The sequence below is a fragment of the Lepidochelys olivacea genome, assembly GCF_965140295.1.
Source record: "Lepidochelys olivacea isolate rLepOli2 genome assembly, chromosome: 6".
Classification (NCBI taxonomy): domain Eukaryota; kingdom Metazoa; phylum Chordata; order Testudines; family Cheloniidae; genus Lepidochelys; species Lepidochelys olivacea.
The window spans coordinates 53035813-53055154 of record NC_140416.1 but is presented as its reverse complement, the minus strand read 5'-3'; the positions used below and the strand labels follow the sequence as shown (position 1 = coordinate 53055154).

Here is a 19342-nt window from a genome sequence, read left to right as displayed (position 1 = left end):
CCTGAGCCCAAGTCAGCTGATCGGGGCCAGCCATGGGTATTTTACTGCAGTGTAGACATACCCTCAGAGGCATAGAAGTTTTAACAAGCAGTGTCAGTATTAGCATGGGTGCGGGATACATTTTTTGGCCACCTGTCATCCTAAATATAACAAATTTTTCACCAGTCATCCACCTTTTTATGGGTAGGGCACAACTCAAGATAGTGTGAAGAGTTAGGGACACGGTTTTTCAGGATTTTCTGAAAATTTAACTCATAAGTAAGTGTGTGTTAGAGAGATATTTAAATTTCCACATCTTCCCCCCACTCAACCTTTCACTGCAGAATGGAACTCAACACTGTACTCTTTTCAATTTTAGCAATCCATTTCCATGGCTATTTGCAAGGGAAAAACTAGAAACAGACTTTAAAAATGCAATTCTCCTTCATGGAGCCCAAAGCCTGGCTCTGCTAGCAAAAAGGATGGTCAGGAATTCATCTGTTGAAATGTATGCAAGCAAAACTAGTTCTAAATTGATGGTTATTTTATAAAGATTGAGCATCGCAAATCACTTGATAGAGCTAACACTTAATTTTGGGCATCTCATGTACAGAGTGCCACCTCATCCACAGGAATGTTCATGGGCATCAACACAGAACTTGAGGAATTTTCCTGACTTGTCTGCCTGGTCCATTTTTGTGAGCAGGAAATAGAGGGAAGTTTACAAGAAACCTAGTCAGTAATGCCCTTGGCTTTGCATTCACCTGCTCCACACTCAGTTCAGTACTGGGCTTGGTGGTGGCAGGAGTGCAGCCCTTATCATTGGTGGCTCTCATTAAGTTTTGTAGCCATCTTAAAATTAACTAAAATTTTGTTTAAAATAAAACTGAAACCAGATGGAAAGTGATAGAACATTGTGTATTTACCTAAAAAGTTGAGTCTGCTGACTTGGACAGTGTCCCAAGTTTGTCAGACTTCATTTAAGAAGCCTATTAAAGTGGTGCAAGGAAAATCTCTCATCTCTACCTATTTAACATATTGCTGCAGTTAGCACATGTTCAAAGTCACTGACAATGCTGTTTTGAACACACAGCAAAACATTATGCAAACTCTAGCCTTTGCATGTGGGTGAGAAGTAACTTCCAAATAAAAAGGAGTTTACAAGGATTTTAATCTGTAAATACTTTAGTACTAACTTGTGCTATGACTTTGCAATCACAGTGGTCCTGATTCTGCCCAGTGTAGATGCAGACTATTGTGTGTATATAAGTGAAAGGTTAAAAGTAATCAGGACACAGTGCAAGGAACCCTATCCTGCAATAGTGAGTACTGAGCTGCCACTAAGTTACTCCTTCATATCAGCCCAAGTGAGGCCCCAAAGAAGAATGTGCACTATGTAGCTAAGTACCTTATTAGCATGGTTAAGGGTCTCACTTAAACCCGTATCTGCTCAGACACTCACATGGACAGCATGTATTGGCAGAAGATTGAACATAGATCTTGCACAGCAATTAATGCCACAGAAGTCTACAATGCCGCCTTTCATCCTTAAAACAAACTTGATTTTCTGGCAATCAACAAAATACTGCCTTTATGGATTAGCCATAATCTGAACCGTAAATTTTGCCAGTTTTAAAGAGAGACAATGGGTTATCACATTATCTGGAAAAAATATGAATTGCCCTGGTAGGTGCTGGTGCCCTCTAAAAGAGAACACACGTTACAACTGCCAACAGTTTAAGCAGCTCAAGAACCTTGGAACATTTGCAATGGATACCACAGAGCTAGCACAGACCGCCCCAATTTGAGGGTACAGAAATCCAGGATTACCTACACCTAAGAAATATTATTGATTTTTTTCTTAAATGCAAAACTATTCCATATGTATTGGTTCTGGTTTAGGAAGAAACTTGGTCTTATAGATCAAGTAGGGGAGCAGAAGTCAGAACTCCTTTATTCTAATCTCAGCTGCAATTGTACCCTAAAACACTCTGGAAATTTTGTATACATTCTTATTTACCTCACATGGGTGTTGTAAAACAGTGTTATCTTTTAGAGAGCTTCAGATGACAGATTTGCAAAATCTCAAGCCGTTGTTTACCATTACAGGTTCTCATCCTCATAATGGAGAACTGTAGAAACGCAGTGTGAGAAGTGTGTAGGAATATATACACACAGGAAAATGCACTACTAACATATAATTTTAAGAAAATTCCTTTACTGAATTGTCTGAATCTAAAGTATGTCTTCTTATCTTGAGGAAACTCTACAGGTTCTTGAGCTTAAGAACTGGTTTGAATTACCTATTGATTTTAGGTTCAGTGAAGCAAACAGAATAATCACCTTGTCTTCTCCTATCCTTTCGATGAGAAAATGCCAAGACTACTGCAGCATCTTCAAGATACTGTATGGCACCCAAAGGAGAAGTGCAATAGGCTGAAAAATAGCGCTAACTCTTATGACCAGAACATAGTCAAACCTTAACCTCCTGAAGCAGGAAGTCAATGACTTCACGTTATAGCCTACCTTCAGCAGTTCTGTAACTAAAAGTTAATATCGTTCCCACAGGATTCAACTGCTACTCTATACACAAAGAGCAGAAAAACTAAACATTTAGTTTCATTAGAGCTGGGATTTATGAATAAATGCAGAAGCATTTTCAGTGCTGATGTGTGATCACAAATGCACCATTTCTCACGAGTCCTATTGAAGGTATTTATATAACAAAAGTGTGCTATGAGTACAAAAAAGTAAAATCGTAGCCTGACTTTAGACTCATTTACCCCCTTACGTCTTATGAAAACTAAAGTTAGACAGGTTGAAGTTAGCTGGCTTCTATTACAGCTTCATGATGTAAACTGGAGGGTTGTGGGAAGTAATCAGAAGGCAAGGAGAAGTATCAGCCCCTTTGGCTAAGGCCACAGAGGATCAAATACTAGTATTTGAAGTATTAAAGGCACTTAGAACTGAAGGTCAGCCTTTAGTAATATAAATAAAAATAAAGCATACAAAATGCATCATCAGAAGCATCCTGATTTAGGAAAGAACTGAACTACTGGAGTAAGCGCTCTCCTGAATAGGGATGCTTTTAGGAATCAGGGCCATAATAAGAAATATCTAGAATGCAGTTACTTCACTTTTTTCAGCTCAGTCATATCCACAGCCTTTTCAGGCTGATTTCAATAAACTTTTAATATTAGGGCAGAGGGGAGCAAACTAACAGGGATATCAAGACAAATATCTCCAGCACAGAAAAATCTAGAAACAGGTCAGATACAAACCTAAAACACCAATCTCAAGGCCTTCCAGTCCTGCTTTAATTCTACTGTAAATATCTTCTCTCTCACCAAAGTCAGCAGCAATCATTTTTGTTTCCACTTTGAACTTCTCTTCTGAAAAACAACAAAAAGTTGAATACAGTTAAGTTAAAGCACTTGGCCATTCCAATTTTAAAAATATGGAGGATACTTAAGTCATTATGGTTTAAGACAAACTACTACAGTGTTAATTCAAAACATTGTTATACAGTGTCACGTTCATTTGTGCAGGGCAAGTGTTTTACTGTTAGGCTGCTTTGATTTATGCATAAACCTCCAGAGTAATATTAAAATCTTCCAACTCTTTAAAGACACATTCAACTAGTTGTACTCTCTCACCACAAGAGCCTCAAAAGATTCAGCACCTTCTGTTCATGAGGATCCAGGGAGTCAGCAAACTACACAGGTTAAAAACTACTACAGACCACACAAAATCCAAAACTTAGAAGCAAATTTCATGTATCTGTTACATGATGAGAATTAAAGTACAATGGGATCAGGGACCACTGTACTTCAAATATTTAGAGAGTTTAAGTGGCTCACTAACATTAGCAAAAGACTATTGGTGCAGAAAGCGCTGCAGCTTAAATGTGCGCAGTTTCCTGTTGCCCTACATCTCCACCCCAACCCTGACTTTGATGTTTAAGAAACCAAGGGGCCAGAAGAAAGGAAGTAGGAAAAAAAAGGTACAACTACAGGTTACACAAGGCCAAAACAATCACTCAACATAGTGTCACTTCCATTGTTGCAGCATGCTGGAACAAATTACGTTGTTATAATTTCTGACATTTTATTCAAGATTTAAGGATAAAATGTCTCTGTAGCCTAATTCTCTTTACATCAGGTTAAGTTAATTACGTTAAATTAACATCAACATAGTGCCGTCTTGGACATCAGCAAAACAAAAGGTGGTGACCAAAATAGTTTAAATTAGATGGGAAAAGCACTATTTTAGTGTTCCTTCAGTAATTTATGCACATTTTAAAGAATGGTTGTGGAAAAATTATTTTAAATCATTCATAAAAATGGTGCCAATTTAAATGGAAAAGAATCATTCACAAAAAGATTAGAAACAACCACATTCCCATGATGCTCTCTTCCATTCAAGAAAAAAATGGCAGCTCCCATGATTCCGTTGTCCATTCATGCAGAATCATGAATCTACTGCACTCAGTGGTTTGCTTGCGGCTTCTTTTTTGTAATAATCTGAATGGCAGATGCAACTATTTCCCCCCCTCTTCATCTTTCATGAACAGCTGCATTGTTTAAAAATCCCCAGGGAGATGTTGCTATGTAAAATGACGACGTAAACAGCATTAAGCCCCTACTGCAGCAGCAGTCTTGTGATCGCATCAGAAGAAAATCAAGTTCAACATCTTTTTACTGAGAAGGGGGAAGGAAGGTGAAGAGATTCTATTTTTGAACACATCTCTTTGAATGTTAAAAACATACACATGTGAAATCCTACAGGACGCTGAATTAGAGGGAACAAATGTATCAAATGGACTGGGTGGATGAAGCAGCAAAACAGGACATTACTGCATACATACAGTCTTTATTGTTTTACGGTATTTTCAGCAATTTTCATTGCCATTAAGGGGCTCTATGAAATGCACATTAAACAAGCCAAACCCCATCACTAATGACTCACTTCTTACATTCCTCAAAATATTTTTCATTAGTTTGGTTTTTTTAAGCAGTTAGGGCTGTCAATCGCAGTTAAGTCATGCGATTAACTCAAAATTTTTTATCACGATTAAAAAAATTGCAATTAATCGCACTTATAACGACAGAATACCAATTGAAATTTGTTAAATATTTTTGGATGTTTTTCTACATTTTCAAAATTGATTTCAATTACAACACAGAATACAAAGTGCACAGTGCTCACTATTATTTTTTATTACAAATATATGCACTGTAAAAATGATAAAAGAAATAGTATTTTTAAATTCACCTCATACAAGTACTGACGTGCAATCTCTTTATCGTGAAAGTGTAACTTACAAATGTAGATTTTTTTTTAGTTACATAACTGTACTCAAAAACAAAACAGTGCAAAACTTTAGAGCCTACAAGTCCACTCAGTCCTACTTCTTATTCTGACAATTGCTAAGACAAACAAGCTTGTTTACACTGACGGGAGATACTGCTGCCTGCTTCTTGTTTACAATGTCACCTGAAAGTGAGAACAGGCGTTTGCATGGTACTTTTGTAGCCGGCGTTGCAAGGTATTTACATGCCAGATATGCTAAAAATTCGTATGCCCCTTCCATGCTTCGGCCACCATTCCAGAGGACATGCTTCCATACTGATGATGCTTGTTAAAAAATCAAGTAAAATAATAAATAAAAAAATAATGCGTCAATTAAATTTGTGATTACTCCTTGGGGAGAGAAGTGTATTTCTCCAGCAGAACCCATCACCACCATAAAAGAATGTCCTCTGGAATGTGGCTGAAGCATGAAAGGACATTAATCTTTAGCCCATCTGGCACGTAAATATCTTGCAACGCCAGATACAACAGTGCCATGCGAATGCCTGTTCTTACTTCAGGTGACATTGTAAACGAGAAGCAGGCAGTATTATCTCCTGCAAATTGTAACCAACCTTGTTTGAGTGAGTAGCTGACCAAGATGTAGGACTGAATGGACTTGTAGTCTCTAAAGTTTTACATCGTTTTATTTTTGAATGCAGGTTTTTTGTACATAATTCTACATTTGTAACTTCAACTTTCATGATAAAGAGATTGCACTACAGTACTTGTAGGAGGTGGAATTGAAAAAAACATTCTTTGTTTTTTTACAGTGCAAATATTTGTAATCAAAAATAAATATAAAATGAGCACTGTACACTTTGTATTCTATGTTGAAATTGAAATGAATATATTTGAAAACCATAGTAAACATCCAAAAATATTTAAAATAAATGGCATTCTATTGTTGTTTAACAGCGTGATTAATCACGATTAATTTTTTTAATCACTTGACAGCCCTATTAGCAATACTTAGGGGGTCTTTAAAAAAAAGGTTTATAAAAGCATACAAAGATATTAAATGACAAAAGGGGTAAGCAAAAAAGCTAAGACCTGATGCTAAATGGAGATAATTATGAAGTTCTATATTACTGATGGTAGCTTCTCCATGCAAACTGTCTTCAAAGCTTATGAAAATTAGCAAATCCTTAAAGACATGGATTTAAAATGATTAATCTATGCAGCTTTAACTAATGTGTATCATCTTCTATAATGTGAAACAAGAAGTAAAGGAAGCCAGAAGAAACGATACTATGAAAAATGAAAAACAGTAAAGTTAATATCTGCAGTAAAAATAGCTTTAGGATTGGAATTTATGTTCTGTTCAACAGGTACATTCAAGGTCATATCACTACCCAGCTCAAGACAAATATTTAAGATGGGGTCAGAAATGTTCAAGGTTTTTTTAATTTTATTTTCTCTCTTTCAATACTATCTTATTAAGATGGTATTACCACTTTAAAGGAGAATCAGTTAATACCCAGTAAGCCAGTTATACTTCATCAGCCCACCAAAAGCTTGTAACAAATGCAGATGTTTCAAATAGGAGACCAGATTTCAAACAACATTAGTGGATTCACACATGGTAGTCCTGAATACTTCACTTCCTTAGGCAACCCCCTAATGCACCACATCTCCTGAATCTCAACACATCTTCTCTCTACTTCCTCAATGATAACTACAATCAACTTTTCCACTTCACCCCTACTGATGCAACCCTGGTTTATACTTGGTCATCTCACATCTTAATGATAGGAGCTTCTCACTTTTTGGCCTCCCCACCTCTCACCCCTCTGAATCCTCCAAGCTATCAAAAAGCTGTTGCCAAAATCTTCCTCTGATCATCACCAATCCTCCTGAAACTCGTTCATTGGCTTCTAATTTGCTTCTGCACAAAGTTCTTTGCTCCTTCTAGGTTCTTCACAACTTCAACCCTACCCATATCTCAGCTCTCTTCATCTACCCCCAGTACCTGCCCCATTTGCCTCTTCATACCACCCTCTCCATGCCTAGAAAAGTCTACAGTTACACTTACCGAGTACTTTCCCTCAAGACTCTTTCTACGCTATTCCCCACAGTGATGGTGGTGTTGGCTGGGTGTTTAAATAAACATGCTTCTATCTAAGGATGTAAATATCCGTTTAAAAAGTTAACTGGTTAAACTATTAACACTATATCATTTAATCCGTTAACTGAGGTTGCTCCAGCCAGCCTGGTGAGGCGGGGGTGGGGGCTGGGTCCAGGGCCCTGATGGGACCGGGATTCTGCTGGCCAGCCAGCCTGGAGCAGCCTGGGCTGGGGTCTCTCTGGCCAGTCGGCTGGCCCGACACGGCCGGGGCTGCTCCAGCTGGCCGTACTCCGGCCAGCACGGGGTCACTGGTAAGCCTAATGCTTACCGGTTAACTTTTTACATTCCTACTTGCATCCTTAGAACGTTAGCATTCTGGGTGTTCTTGATATGCTACATTAATAAAATCAAGGTCCAAGGTCTCAACAATTTCTCTACCTAAACAGATGTTCTTAACCCTTAAGCAGCACCTCCGACCCAGCCAAATTTCATGGTGATTAAACCATTAGTGAAATCACTAAAACTGACTAGCAGCTTCATTTGCCATGAATCACCAAGGCACAAAACGTACTCATGAAGGAATCTGTGAACAGCCTGCACCAAAGACTAAATCAATCCCTTTTGCAATGGTCCCTCAATCCCATTTTGGGACCTATAATTCCATGTTTACTTCCAAACCACTTTAAGATTTAAAACAAACAAGATATAACTAAAAGCATTTGCTCTGTAGGCTATCAATATTATTTCCATAGACAACTATAACCTCCAAAAAATATTAAACTGCAGTATATGAGTTTTTAACTGTTAACTACTTTATATTACTACTATAGGAAAATGCAAATAAATACACAAACAACATGGGCCATATCTTCCAAAGTGCAATTTTGCATGCATCTTACTTGGATATACACAAACATGAAAGTTCAGGTCTTGTTTATATCCAGGTACTACAGTATTCCATTATTTTTGTCATTTCACCACATTCCATATTATCTCAAGGTTCTCTTCCATTGCTACACAAACTAATTCACCTATTTCTGCTTGTAAGTTTTTTGCATTGGGACATAGATATTTGTAATTTCTTTTTTACAGTGTGTTTTTGTATATTTAACTATTTTCCCCACATATTTCATTGTAGAATGCAGCTATGTGCTGCTCTCAATCTCTCCCTCTTCCAGAGTAGTTATAATTGGACATATTTTTTTAACCAGATACAGAATTTCTTTTTTAATATCCCTAGCCAATCTCTGTCTACTCCAAGGACTCTTCAGCACCTATTGGCTTACCTACACCACGCCTCCAACTCGTAGTTTTAATAGCTCTCCAAAACCTTGACGATCTTCGTATTAGAAGTTTGGTTCCACTTCTAAAGGTTGGGGCTGGAGTGAGTGGGCAGAGGAATTTATCAGGAAGGACCTCATCCATTCTGTAGAAGGTCTTCTTTTCCTAAAAAGTTTGCTGGTGCCTAAAAACTCACAACCCTTTATTTACACCATCTTCTCATCCAGACATTTGACCCTGAAGGTCCTGTCATCTACCCAGGTCTGCTCATGGCTGTAGGAGCATTTTAGAGAAAGCTAGAAATGTTACTGTTGTCTTGTCCTCCTCTTTCTCTATACCTCTAATTTGTCACTTGCCTTCATCTGCTGTGTTATATTAAACCTAGATTGTAAACTCTCTTATTGGGAGTGTTTTTGTACAGTGTCCAACAAACCTGATCCTTGATTGGGGCACCAAGGAGCTAGTAAAATGCAACCCCCCCCCCCCCGCGCCCAATTAAATATTCTTCCTAATGATTAAATTTAGCTGCCAAGGCTTCTTTCACCCCAGGCAGCAAGTCACCAAATGACTGTCAGTCACAGCATACTAACCTTAGGAAGTAAATTGAGAGTACTTCCTGATCCCAACTAGAAGAGCAAGCTCTTCCTTTTTTGCATTAGAAATACTGCTATGAAACATTTAAAGTCTGCGTCCACTTCTTTGGCTACCAGCTTATTGTCTAAGCCATGAAAGCTACACACAAAACATTAATTTCTGAACCACTTAGTAAAAGAACTGATTTAGGGGAAATGGAAAAACATCCCAAACATCTGCTCTCTCAATATAACAACATGGGATTCAATTTTTTTTTTTAAATCAATAATCAGTTCTGTAGACCACTTATTGCCTTAAAGAAACAACACAAACACACACAGCCAAGTATTTTAATTAAGAGATACCATCTAGTGTCTGGCTATGGTGCAATACACTCTCACATGGCTTAGTGCCAGCTGTGTAATAGCAACACTAATGCTGCTGCCCTAATTGAAGATGCAGACTAAAGCACATTAATTTGGCTAGTCCATGTAATAGCAGGTATGCTAGCATTTCTACCAATATGCCTACCAAGTTACAAATCTTTTCATAGAACTCCACAGCACAGTACTGTACAGTACTAAGGAATAAACAGAAGTTGAAATAGATTATAGTTGATAGAACAGTTCAGTCTGTGCTCGTTTTGCAACAGAAGGCTCCAGGTAGGGATGTCATACTGTATCAGTTTCAGCACATAACATATAATGAGATGCCTGGGTAACATTTAAGAAAGAGCTTGCTATGTTAAATTTAGAAGGTAAATATATTTTGGTCAAGTACTATAAAATATTTCTGGTTTCATTTCACACCAGTGTAATTCACTGTATGTATAGCCAGGTTTCAGAGTAGCAGCCGTGTTAGTCTGTATTCGCAAAAAGAAAAGGAGGACTTGTGGCACCTTAAGAGACTAACCAATTTATTTGAGCATAAGCTTTCGTACAGCTGTAGCTCACGAAAGCTTATGCTCAAATAAATTGGTTAGTCTCTAAGGTGCCACAAGTCCTCCTTTTCTTTTTGTATATATAGCATTGCCATATATACAGCATTAGCTAGACATATCACCTAAATAGGTAACTTTAAAGACAGTTTGCATCAAAAGAGTAACAGCTGTTTTTCAACACAGACTAAACAAGTGAGAGAGATTAGGGTACGTCTACTATGGGAGCTAAGGGTGTGATTCTCAGCTCATATAGACACATTCATGCTAGCTCTCAGCAAGCTAGTGTGCTAAAACTAGCAGCATAGCTGGGGTTGGATGGGCAGCAGAGAGCAGCAGCACAAGCTAGTCACTCTAAGTACAAATCTGCCTGAACCTCACTGCTCACAGCTGCTCATGCTACAGTAATATTTTGAGCATACTAGCTTGATGCATACTAGTGCAATCATGTCTATGTCAGCTACGAATCAGACCCCCCTAGCTCCAAGTTTACACATACCCTTAGTGTTAACATGAGCAGTGTAACAATTATTCAAAAGTGTGTGTAAGGAGTTCAGAGGCTCTGCAATTGTCTGTGTAACTAGTTATTTAGAACAATACCTTTTGAAAGTTGAAGTTAGATTTTTATTAATTTCTCAGATACCCCTCAACCTTCAAATAAATATGTTGCAATAAAATGTGTTTCTAAGTCACAAGAGCCACAAGCCCTTGAGCCCCATTGGGAATCTGAGTTGTTACACTGTGTATGTGAACAGTTCTTGTACACCATTTTCTTTTTTTTTTTTTTTTTTTTTTTAAATTATTAGACATGTTTCATTTATCCTTGCCTCTGTTTGCTATCCCCAAAATTCCATTACATTAACATGTCAGTTACGGACCTACAACATTTTTGAAAACTAGCTTTTAAAATCTCCGATCAGCAAAAAGGCAAGGATTTCATAGTAAATTCTACACTAATGAACATAAGTAACACCTTGTATCAAAAAGGCTTTACAAACAATAAATCAATTCTTGTGCCCCAGACTGTAAGCTTTCATAAAAATAAAAATGCTTTGTGAAAATATAAAGTGTAAATTGATTACGTTTGTCTGCCGGAGTCTACAAATAGCCTGTAACAATAGCTCCGCATATGAACTTCCTCTATTCACCCCAATGCCTGTTAAGTCATCATCATGCTTCAAAGTAAAGTGTCACCATAGTTATTTCAGCTGATCAAAGCATACAAGAATCATATTACAAAGATCTGCACAATCAAGCCCCATTGGCATCTGAAGTGCCCTGAGTATGGTCACAAATTTCCTTCTTCCCCTTCCCCTCAACATAATTTTAACGGCCCCATAAGGTGTTTTTAGCTATCACATTGCTGTTTCCAGATAGCTTCTTCATGCTAATGTCTATTTTTAGTTTGATTATGTCTGAAAGGGCACATCACATCACATGCCCTTTAATTATTCCTTCTTACCTTTTGTACTATTGTCTGCTTGTTAGACTGTATAAAACTGTATGTGTGTTTAAAACCAGAATTCTAAAGCAATTATTTTTATTAAAATGGACACCATTAACCTGAAAAAAAATCCTCTGTCTGAAAATTTGTTATTGTTACCATTGTTATAAGTAACACCTACGATTAACAAAAGCTGGCGTTCAGTATACTTGGTGAATTTGATTTTGAGTCAATTTCTGAATCTCTGACAAATCAGTTAGAAAAGAGAACCCTACCTGAAAAGGCCTTTAGAAACAAAGGAGAAGATACTTATATTTTAAGGAATTATTGTTAAGCAGTATACCTTTTTTTTCCTAATTACAAAAACAAAAACAAAACCTAGTCCAGGGGGTACATCAACTCATCTAAATATTTGCCTAGTTTTACAACAGGCTACATAAAAAGCACGAGCAAAGTCAGTACAAACTAAAATGTCATACAATGACTTGTTTATACTGCTTTATATACTATCCACTGAAATGTAAGTACAATATTTATATTCCAATTGATTTATTTTACAATTATATGATAAAAATGAGAAAGTAAGCAAGGAGTTTTTAAGTGAGGTGAAATTTATGATATGCAAGACAAATCAGATTCCTGAAAGGGGTATAATAGTCTGGAAAGGCTGGAAGCCGCTTCAATTTTTAAAAAGTTAATCAATTTCATGAGATTCAAGTTGAAAGTGTCCTTAAAAAAACAAACAAACCCTTACACCATGTTTGGAAAGATTTTATTTTTTGAAGCTATTTAACAAAAATTTGCTAAGCCCCGTACTATACTCGATCAGAAACTAGGTGGTGTGGCTATTAAACTAAAAAAATACACCTTTGGAACATCTTAATTGGTAGGGTGCCCTCAAAGATATAGTAGCTATTTTTTCTGTAAGTTTCAATATAGAAATCATTTTTTCAGAGCTAGAATTTGACAGCAATGCTTTGTTAGTCTTTTATTACTAGCACTACATAACAATTGTGCAAGGCCAGCAAATAGAAAGCATTGTTTTAGTTTAAATATTTTTGTTAAAGAGCACAGCACATTAAGTGAAAATGGACAATGGTGTAGCTATATATTTATGCTTTTATACAAACCAACTCAATGCAAAGTGATTTAGACCTTAGTTATTTACCATTTGCTGTTTGCTTACAGACAATACTTTTCCTAGGCCTCAGTAACCTTCACATCTACAATGACAGAACCGGAAAGGGAAGAAAGGAAAGTTTCCCATGCAGCCCATGAAGGGTCCAAGTGCCCCCAAACACACATCTACCCAACTTTAACATCAAACCAAACAGCAGAAGATAAGTACAGGATGTGCCCAGCTTCTCTCCTTGCTCCCTAAGGAGATTGGCTTCAACCGCTCCAGCACACCAGCCCCCAACAGTTCCCCGACCCCACCACAGTCCAGACCAACATGGCCATAGCTTCCAGGGCAGCCTATAAAAGACTTCTTCCTGGAAGAGACACCCCCTTAGATCAGAAATATCTTACTGTTGAAGCAGAAAGAGCAGCATACAGACCCTTCAGCCTCCTGAAGTCATAGTGGACATCTACATTTGGAATTTTGGAGACTGTAAGAAGTCTGCTCCAATCACACACCTGACCCTCCTAACCAACCTATTACTTCCTACCCCTCTAGTTTATGTGCTAGCCATCAGACAGGCTGTTTTAATTGACATGTAGCTCAAAGAGGAGGGAGGGAGGGCGGGCACCCTTCAACCGAATAAATACTATATTCGGGTCCCAAGGAGGAGGAGCTTCCTAATTAGTGAAAAAACTGGAACCATCTCTTCCGGGAACCTACTCATCGTAGATTGCAAAAATACGGTATGGCTCTGGTCTAGAGAGCAATATACAGATATTGCCACTACATGTACCCTTATTGACCTGATGGACAGTCAATGTTTCACGTCAAGTAACTGGTCCAATATTACTGGCATTGGTGCCATCAACTCTGAAAGCTGGTTAAGCTGCTGAGATAGAAAATCTCTTTCATTTGCCCTCATACATCACTCTGGTCAAAGGTTTTCTGCTTTGAAGTAAGATGCTTTGAAACTTAAGTGAACCGACTTCTCTTTCTAGACATCATCCAGCCACCATCCAAACTGACCGGTAAAATGATGCAGGGTTCAAGTGCAGGATCTGGACTTTGTTCTGTGGCAGCAGGTCGGACGAAACCAGTAAGATGATTGGTGTATGTGTGGATACATTCACCAGCCACCAAAACAGCTTGGCCCATGCCAGGGCTATCATGATGTGATCTGCATCCTTCCTCTGCTTCCTCATAGCCCTGAGTATCATAGGCATGAGCAGAAAGGCATACAGTAATTCTGGAGTCCACGGGATGAGGAAGCACCTGTCAGAGTAGGCTCATGCTCCTCTGGAGCAAAATGTTAAACATTTGTTGTGATAAGCTGCAAATAGGGCTAACTTTTGGAAACCCCCACCCACGAAAGATGTTGTGGAGGACTAAAGCTTTGAGGAACTATTCATGGTTTTCAGAAAAATCTCTGCTGAGTTGGTTTGTCAGGATGTTCAGTGGATCAGGTAGGTGGAGAGAAATGTATGTAACGTGATAACGGATTCCGCAATCACAAAGATGTATGTCTTCTTGACAGAGTGAAGAGGATCTTGACTTCCCCTGTCCGTTGACATAGAGCATTGCTGTGATGTTGTCTGTCAGCACTTGGACTGTTAAGCTCTGAAGGGACAGGAAAGCCTTGCATGCTAGTCATATGACTTGAGCTCTAGAATGTTTATGAATAGGATGGTGTTCAGGGTCCAGCCGATTGCACTATTTGGGGTCGGGAAAGAATTTCCCACCCCCAGATCAGATTGGCAGAGACTCGGGTGGGTTTCACCTTCCTCTGCAGCATGGGGCCAGGTCACTTGCAGGTTTAAATTAATATAAGTAGTGGATTCTCTGTAACATGAAATCTTTAAATCATGATTCAAGGATTTCAGTAACTCAGCCAGAGGTTATGGGTCTATTACAGAACTAGGTGAGCAAGGTTCTGGGGCCTGCAATGTACAGGAGGTCAGACTACATGACGATGAAGGTCCCTTTACTCCTGCAGGCATTCCGCATCAAATAATTAAAAATTCTGCACACAGTATTTTAAAATTCTGCAAATTTTATTTGTCAAAAACAACACTACATAATCACATCAGTTTCACTTATTTTGGTAATTTATTTCAAAATACCTGTCAGCAAGTGTGTCTGTAACAATACAGACACCCACAAAAGTTCCCCCAGGAGTAGAGAGTTAAAGAAACCCCTATGACAATCCAGTTCTAATTTCTCTGTTCCCTTCCCCGCTCCCACCACGAGCCCAGCCAGCGGACCAGACACCTACAACCCCTCCCCCTCAGGACCCAGCTGCAGGGCCACCCTGGCCCAGACACCAACCCCTCCGAGCCCAGCCACAGCCCCCACCTTGCCCAGACACCCGCCCCTTCCCCCCACTGCAGAACCCAGGGATCCAGAGGGAGAAACAGCCTGATGCTTTGTCCCACGCTTGCATGGAGTTTCCTACACACCGCCTTCCTTCAGGGCATGCTGGGAACTATAGCTGCCAGAAACCTTCTAGCTCCCTCCTCTTTCCTCACCCCAGCAGTGACTTCTATGTGTGAGCTGGGCTCGGCCGGGTCCAGCAACCCTTAGTAGCAGCTAGCAGCACTGTAGGTCGTTTCTGTGGGGGAAAGGAAATTCTGTGCACACAATGTTAATTTCTGCAAAATTCTGCATTGCACAGAGGTGCAGAATTTCCGCAGGTGTATCTCTTCTGGCCTTAAAGTCTATGAGTCCAATGATGATGATATTGTTGCAAGTGTTTCCATTTTTGAGTATCTGTACCTTTATGAACCTGTTGAGGAGTTTTAGATCTAGAATGGGTTTCCACCCACTTCTCTTTTTTGGAACCAGGAAGTAACTGGAATAAAACCCCTTCTCTCTGTGTTGTACAAGGACTGGTTCTATAGTTCCTAAGTTCTGGAGGGAGTCTCTTTCCTATTTTAGAAAGTGCTCATGAGAAGTCCCTGAAGAGGATGAGGAAGGGGGAGGGATAGAGGGAAGGAAATAAAGTGGATGGAGTATCCTGCTGATCTCCAAAACCCATTTGTATGTAATATGCTCCCAAACTTGTTGGAAACGAGAAAGGAGGTCCCCAAAGTGAGGAATGCACATCAACAATTGCAGCTGGTAAGGAGAAGGGGAAGATAACTCAGAACCTTGACCACCCCATCGAAACAGATTTTGATGAGGGTTGTGAGGTCAATGTGTAGCAGGCAGTCTCTTTCTGGAACCTCCACCTCTTTCTTTGGGATCAGAAGGTCTCTCAAGAGTGAGAACTGAGCAGGATGAGATCTCTGAGCTGTTTGGGACTTACTAAATTTCCTTTTACACACAGGTGTGTAAAATGCCCAGAGAGCACAAAGTGGCCCTGGACTATTTTAACATATGCAGAGACTTCTGTATTATCCGGAAACAATTTTAAGCTGTTAAAGGAAGACTGTATTCCAGACCTCCCTTGGAAATCCTGGGAGTTGAAGCCAAGAGACCCTTCTCATGACCATCAACGTAGAAACAGTAAACAGCTGTGGTAGCAGCATCCAGAGAGACCTGCAGAGATGTTCTGACAAGGAGCTGACCCTCTGTAATTACTGCCTGGAATTGGTCCCTCTTCTCCAGTGGTAGATGCTCAATAAATAAATTGAACTAAATAGTCGGTGTGATCATATTTCACTAACACCACCTGATAGTTGGCGATTCTAAACTGTAGAATCACAGATGAATATAATTTGTGACAAAACAAAAATCAAGACACTTCTGATCTTTATCATACAGCACTGATTTAGCATATTGCTGCCTTCTACATTCATTTACAGCCCTAACAACTAGGGAGTTAGGAGAGGGATGAGAAAAACTCCGAATCTTCAGATGGAACATAATATTTCTTAACAGCCCTTTTACTGTATTTTTGTTGGCGGTATTTTTGTTGAAGAATGCCAGATTACTTTTGCAAGATCCAACAGAGCCTCATTAATAGGCAATGCAATTTGAGCAAATAATGCTGTATGAAGAATATAAAGCCGTTTATGTTGTGACTCCTTAACCTCCTCAATTGGAACCTGAAGCCAGCCTGTGATACCACTGGCACTGGGTGAACATCCAGAGACCTAGAGGTTTGTGGTACCAAGAATGGATCAGTACAGAACAAAAGGGAGCCAGGCATTTCTGTTCCTGCAAAGTCAAGTGAAAATCTAAATTCATGCAGTGCTAACATAGTAGTCAGGACCAAAGTGGAAGCCTGAACAGAGGTAACTGTGGCAGAGGGAGCAGACAGTACAAGAGGCTTTATGCACTCCGAGGAGTGTCCGTTAGTCTGGTCTTTTGAATTTCTGAAATGCTAGGTACCAATGGCCTGAGTCTACCAGTACTGACTTAGAAGAAGTAGTTTCTTTTCCTTGTCTTCTTGATCCCTGATGGTACCTAGCATCCTGAAAATCTTCCTGAACAGGAACCCTGAAATTCTTTGGGTTTATTGGTGCTCACAGTACCTGAGGAACCTGCAGCCTCATGGGTATTGAGTTGGGAACCAGCAGATGCCTAAGTAATTGTCTCAATCGATATCCAAGGTTTCTTTGTGATAGATTGCCTAGCTGTGGGAACAAGCTCTATAACTTGGGCCCAAGCGCTACAACTGTGGGAACCCAAGGTCTACAACTTAACAAGGTAATGAATGACACTTTCTAAACATTTTCAGGAAGGAGCCACCTGGGTCAGTGTTGCAAGTACATGGGGTGGTACCATGACTGGTCACCTGATGCTTTGCAATGCAGTAGACTGACCTGAGCCAAAGCTGTAGGGGTCTCAAGTGAATTCTGGCAAGCAGTCACATATGTGCATTCAGACATGTGGCCTACCATAAGGCTGGTCAGTACCATCATTGTCAGGTTTGAAATCACTGTGCTCCGTGACAGCCAGAGCATGAATAATCTGTTTTGGGATAAGTAAGCACTGGGTATGGTGGAATCTAGCCTACCTCCTGAGTAACATCTGAGATGGGGTGACAACTTCTCAGTTCACCAGGACGCCCAGCCAGGCAAAAAGAGAGGCTACAGTTAAGACCTGCCAGAGTTCCTGATGTGATTTGCCTCTGATTAACAAATCATTGAGATATGGGTAAGATGTGAATGCCCTTCTTTTTTAGGAGCACAACCACTACATCTAAACATTTTATGAGGATTCATTCCGATGAAGAGTCCAAAGGTGAGTACCTTGTACTGATAAGGGTTCAGCCCCAATGTGGATCCTAGGTACTTCCTGTGGCCTGAGTGGACAGTAATGTGGTAGTATGCATCCTATAAGTCAAGAGCCACAAACCAGTCCTGGGTTTGAAGTGATGAAGTGACTGAGGAAAACTATCCTGAACCTGGGGAGGGATACAAATTTGTTCAGTTTCTTCTGGGTCTAGGATAGGACAACAACCTCCATTTTACTTCAGAATGGGGAAATAGCAGGAGTAGAAACCTCTTTCTCTGTACTCTTTAGAACCTCTTTTACAGCTTGTATATGAAGTAACAAGATCACTTCTGTTAGTAAAAGGGACTCACAAGAAGGGACCCCAAAGAGGGATGGAGAGCTGGGAAGGAGAGGGAGAAGGGAAGCGAACTGGATGGTGTAGTCATGAGCAATGATGTCCGACACTCATTTGTCAGCTGTTATGTTTGCCTAAGGCTAATGGAAAGGGATGACGTAGTTTCCGAAGGTCAGCTTGGCAATGGTCTTCATGTGGTTTTCGACAGTCTCATCAAACCTGCTGGATGGATGGATGGATGGAGGAAGATGATGGGTACCTCCACAAGCCCCAGTGCCACTTGTCTAAGTAAGAACTTGAGCTGACTGAGAAAACAAATGTCCTTTGTATTGGCTGGTACCAGAAGAGATTGTAGTATGGTGCTGGACTGTAAATGACCTGGGATCTGAGTGTCATCCTGGCATCTTTGAGGTAATATAATGCCTTTTCTGTTCTTGAGCTAAATAGGTCCATACCCTCAAAGGGCAAGTCCTCAATTGTGGCTTCAACTTCTCTTGGTAAACCAGATGTCTGAAGCCAAAAGGCCCACCACATTGCAACTGCCATGGCCATCAAGCAGAGTTGGCTACCATTTGGCCCCGTTTGATGGAATCCCTCAGCTCTTCCATGCAGTCCTGCATAAGTCACAATCGGAAGAGGGTTACCCCCTCTCTCATATCAGGAAGCTCTATTTTTGCAAATAAAGCCCAATAGTTCATGATGGAAAACTAAAAGCTGACGGATAGGCCTTTCAGCTGACCAGGTCCAGCTTCTTGGGGTCCTTGTCTTTTAGAGTTCCTTCTATGGATCTGGTTTTCTCCTGGACAATAGAGATGATAACCGTGGTGTTGGATGGACAAAAAATGCTCAAAGCCCTTGAGTGGAAACTGGTATTGTTTTTCCACTTACTTCGAGGTCAGCGGAAGTGAGGCCGAGGTATGCTAAAGAACGCTTGCTGGGTCCAGGATGCCCTGGGTATTGAGGATGTTGAATAGCTTGGGTGTGTCTTCTTGCACCACTGTCATCTCAATGTCTAGTGTCTCAGCTATGCTGGACACTAACTCTTAGAACACTGTGAAGTCATGGACGGC

General features: G+C 39.9%; 1 protein-coding gene across 2 annotated transcripts in view; it reads right to left on the bottom strand.

The window, feature by feature from the left end:
• HSD17B12 (hydroxysteroid 17-beta dehydrogenase 12) overlaps positions 1–19342 on the bottom strand; it is a 184648-nt gene that overhangs the window by 60412 nt on the left and 104894 nt on the right. For both annotated transcript variants that reach the window (XM_084632583.1, XM_084632582.1), the window contains one exon: positions 3261–3371. In XM_084632583.1, the coding sequence (XP_084488709.1) occupies positions 3261–3371 (111 nt within the window). The remainder of the gene's footprint in view (positions 1–3260; positions 3372–19342) is intronic.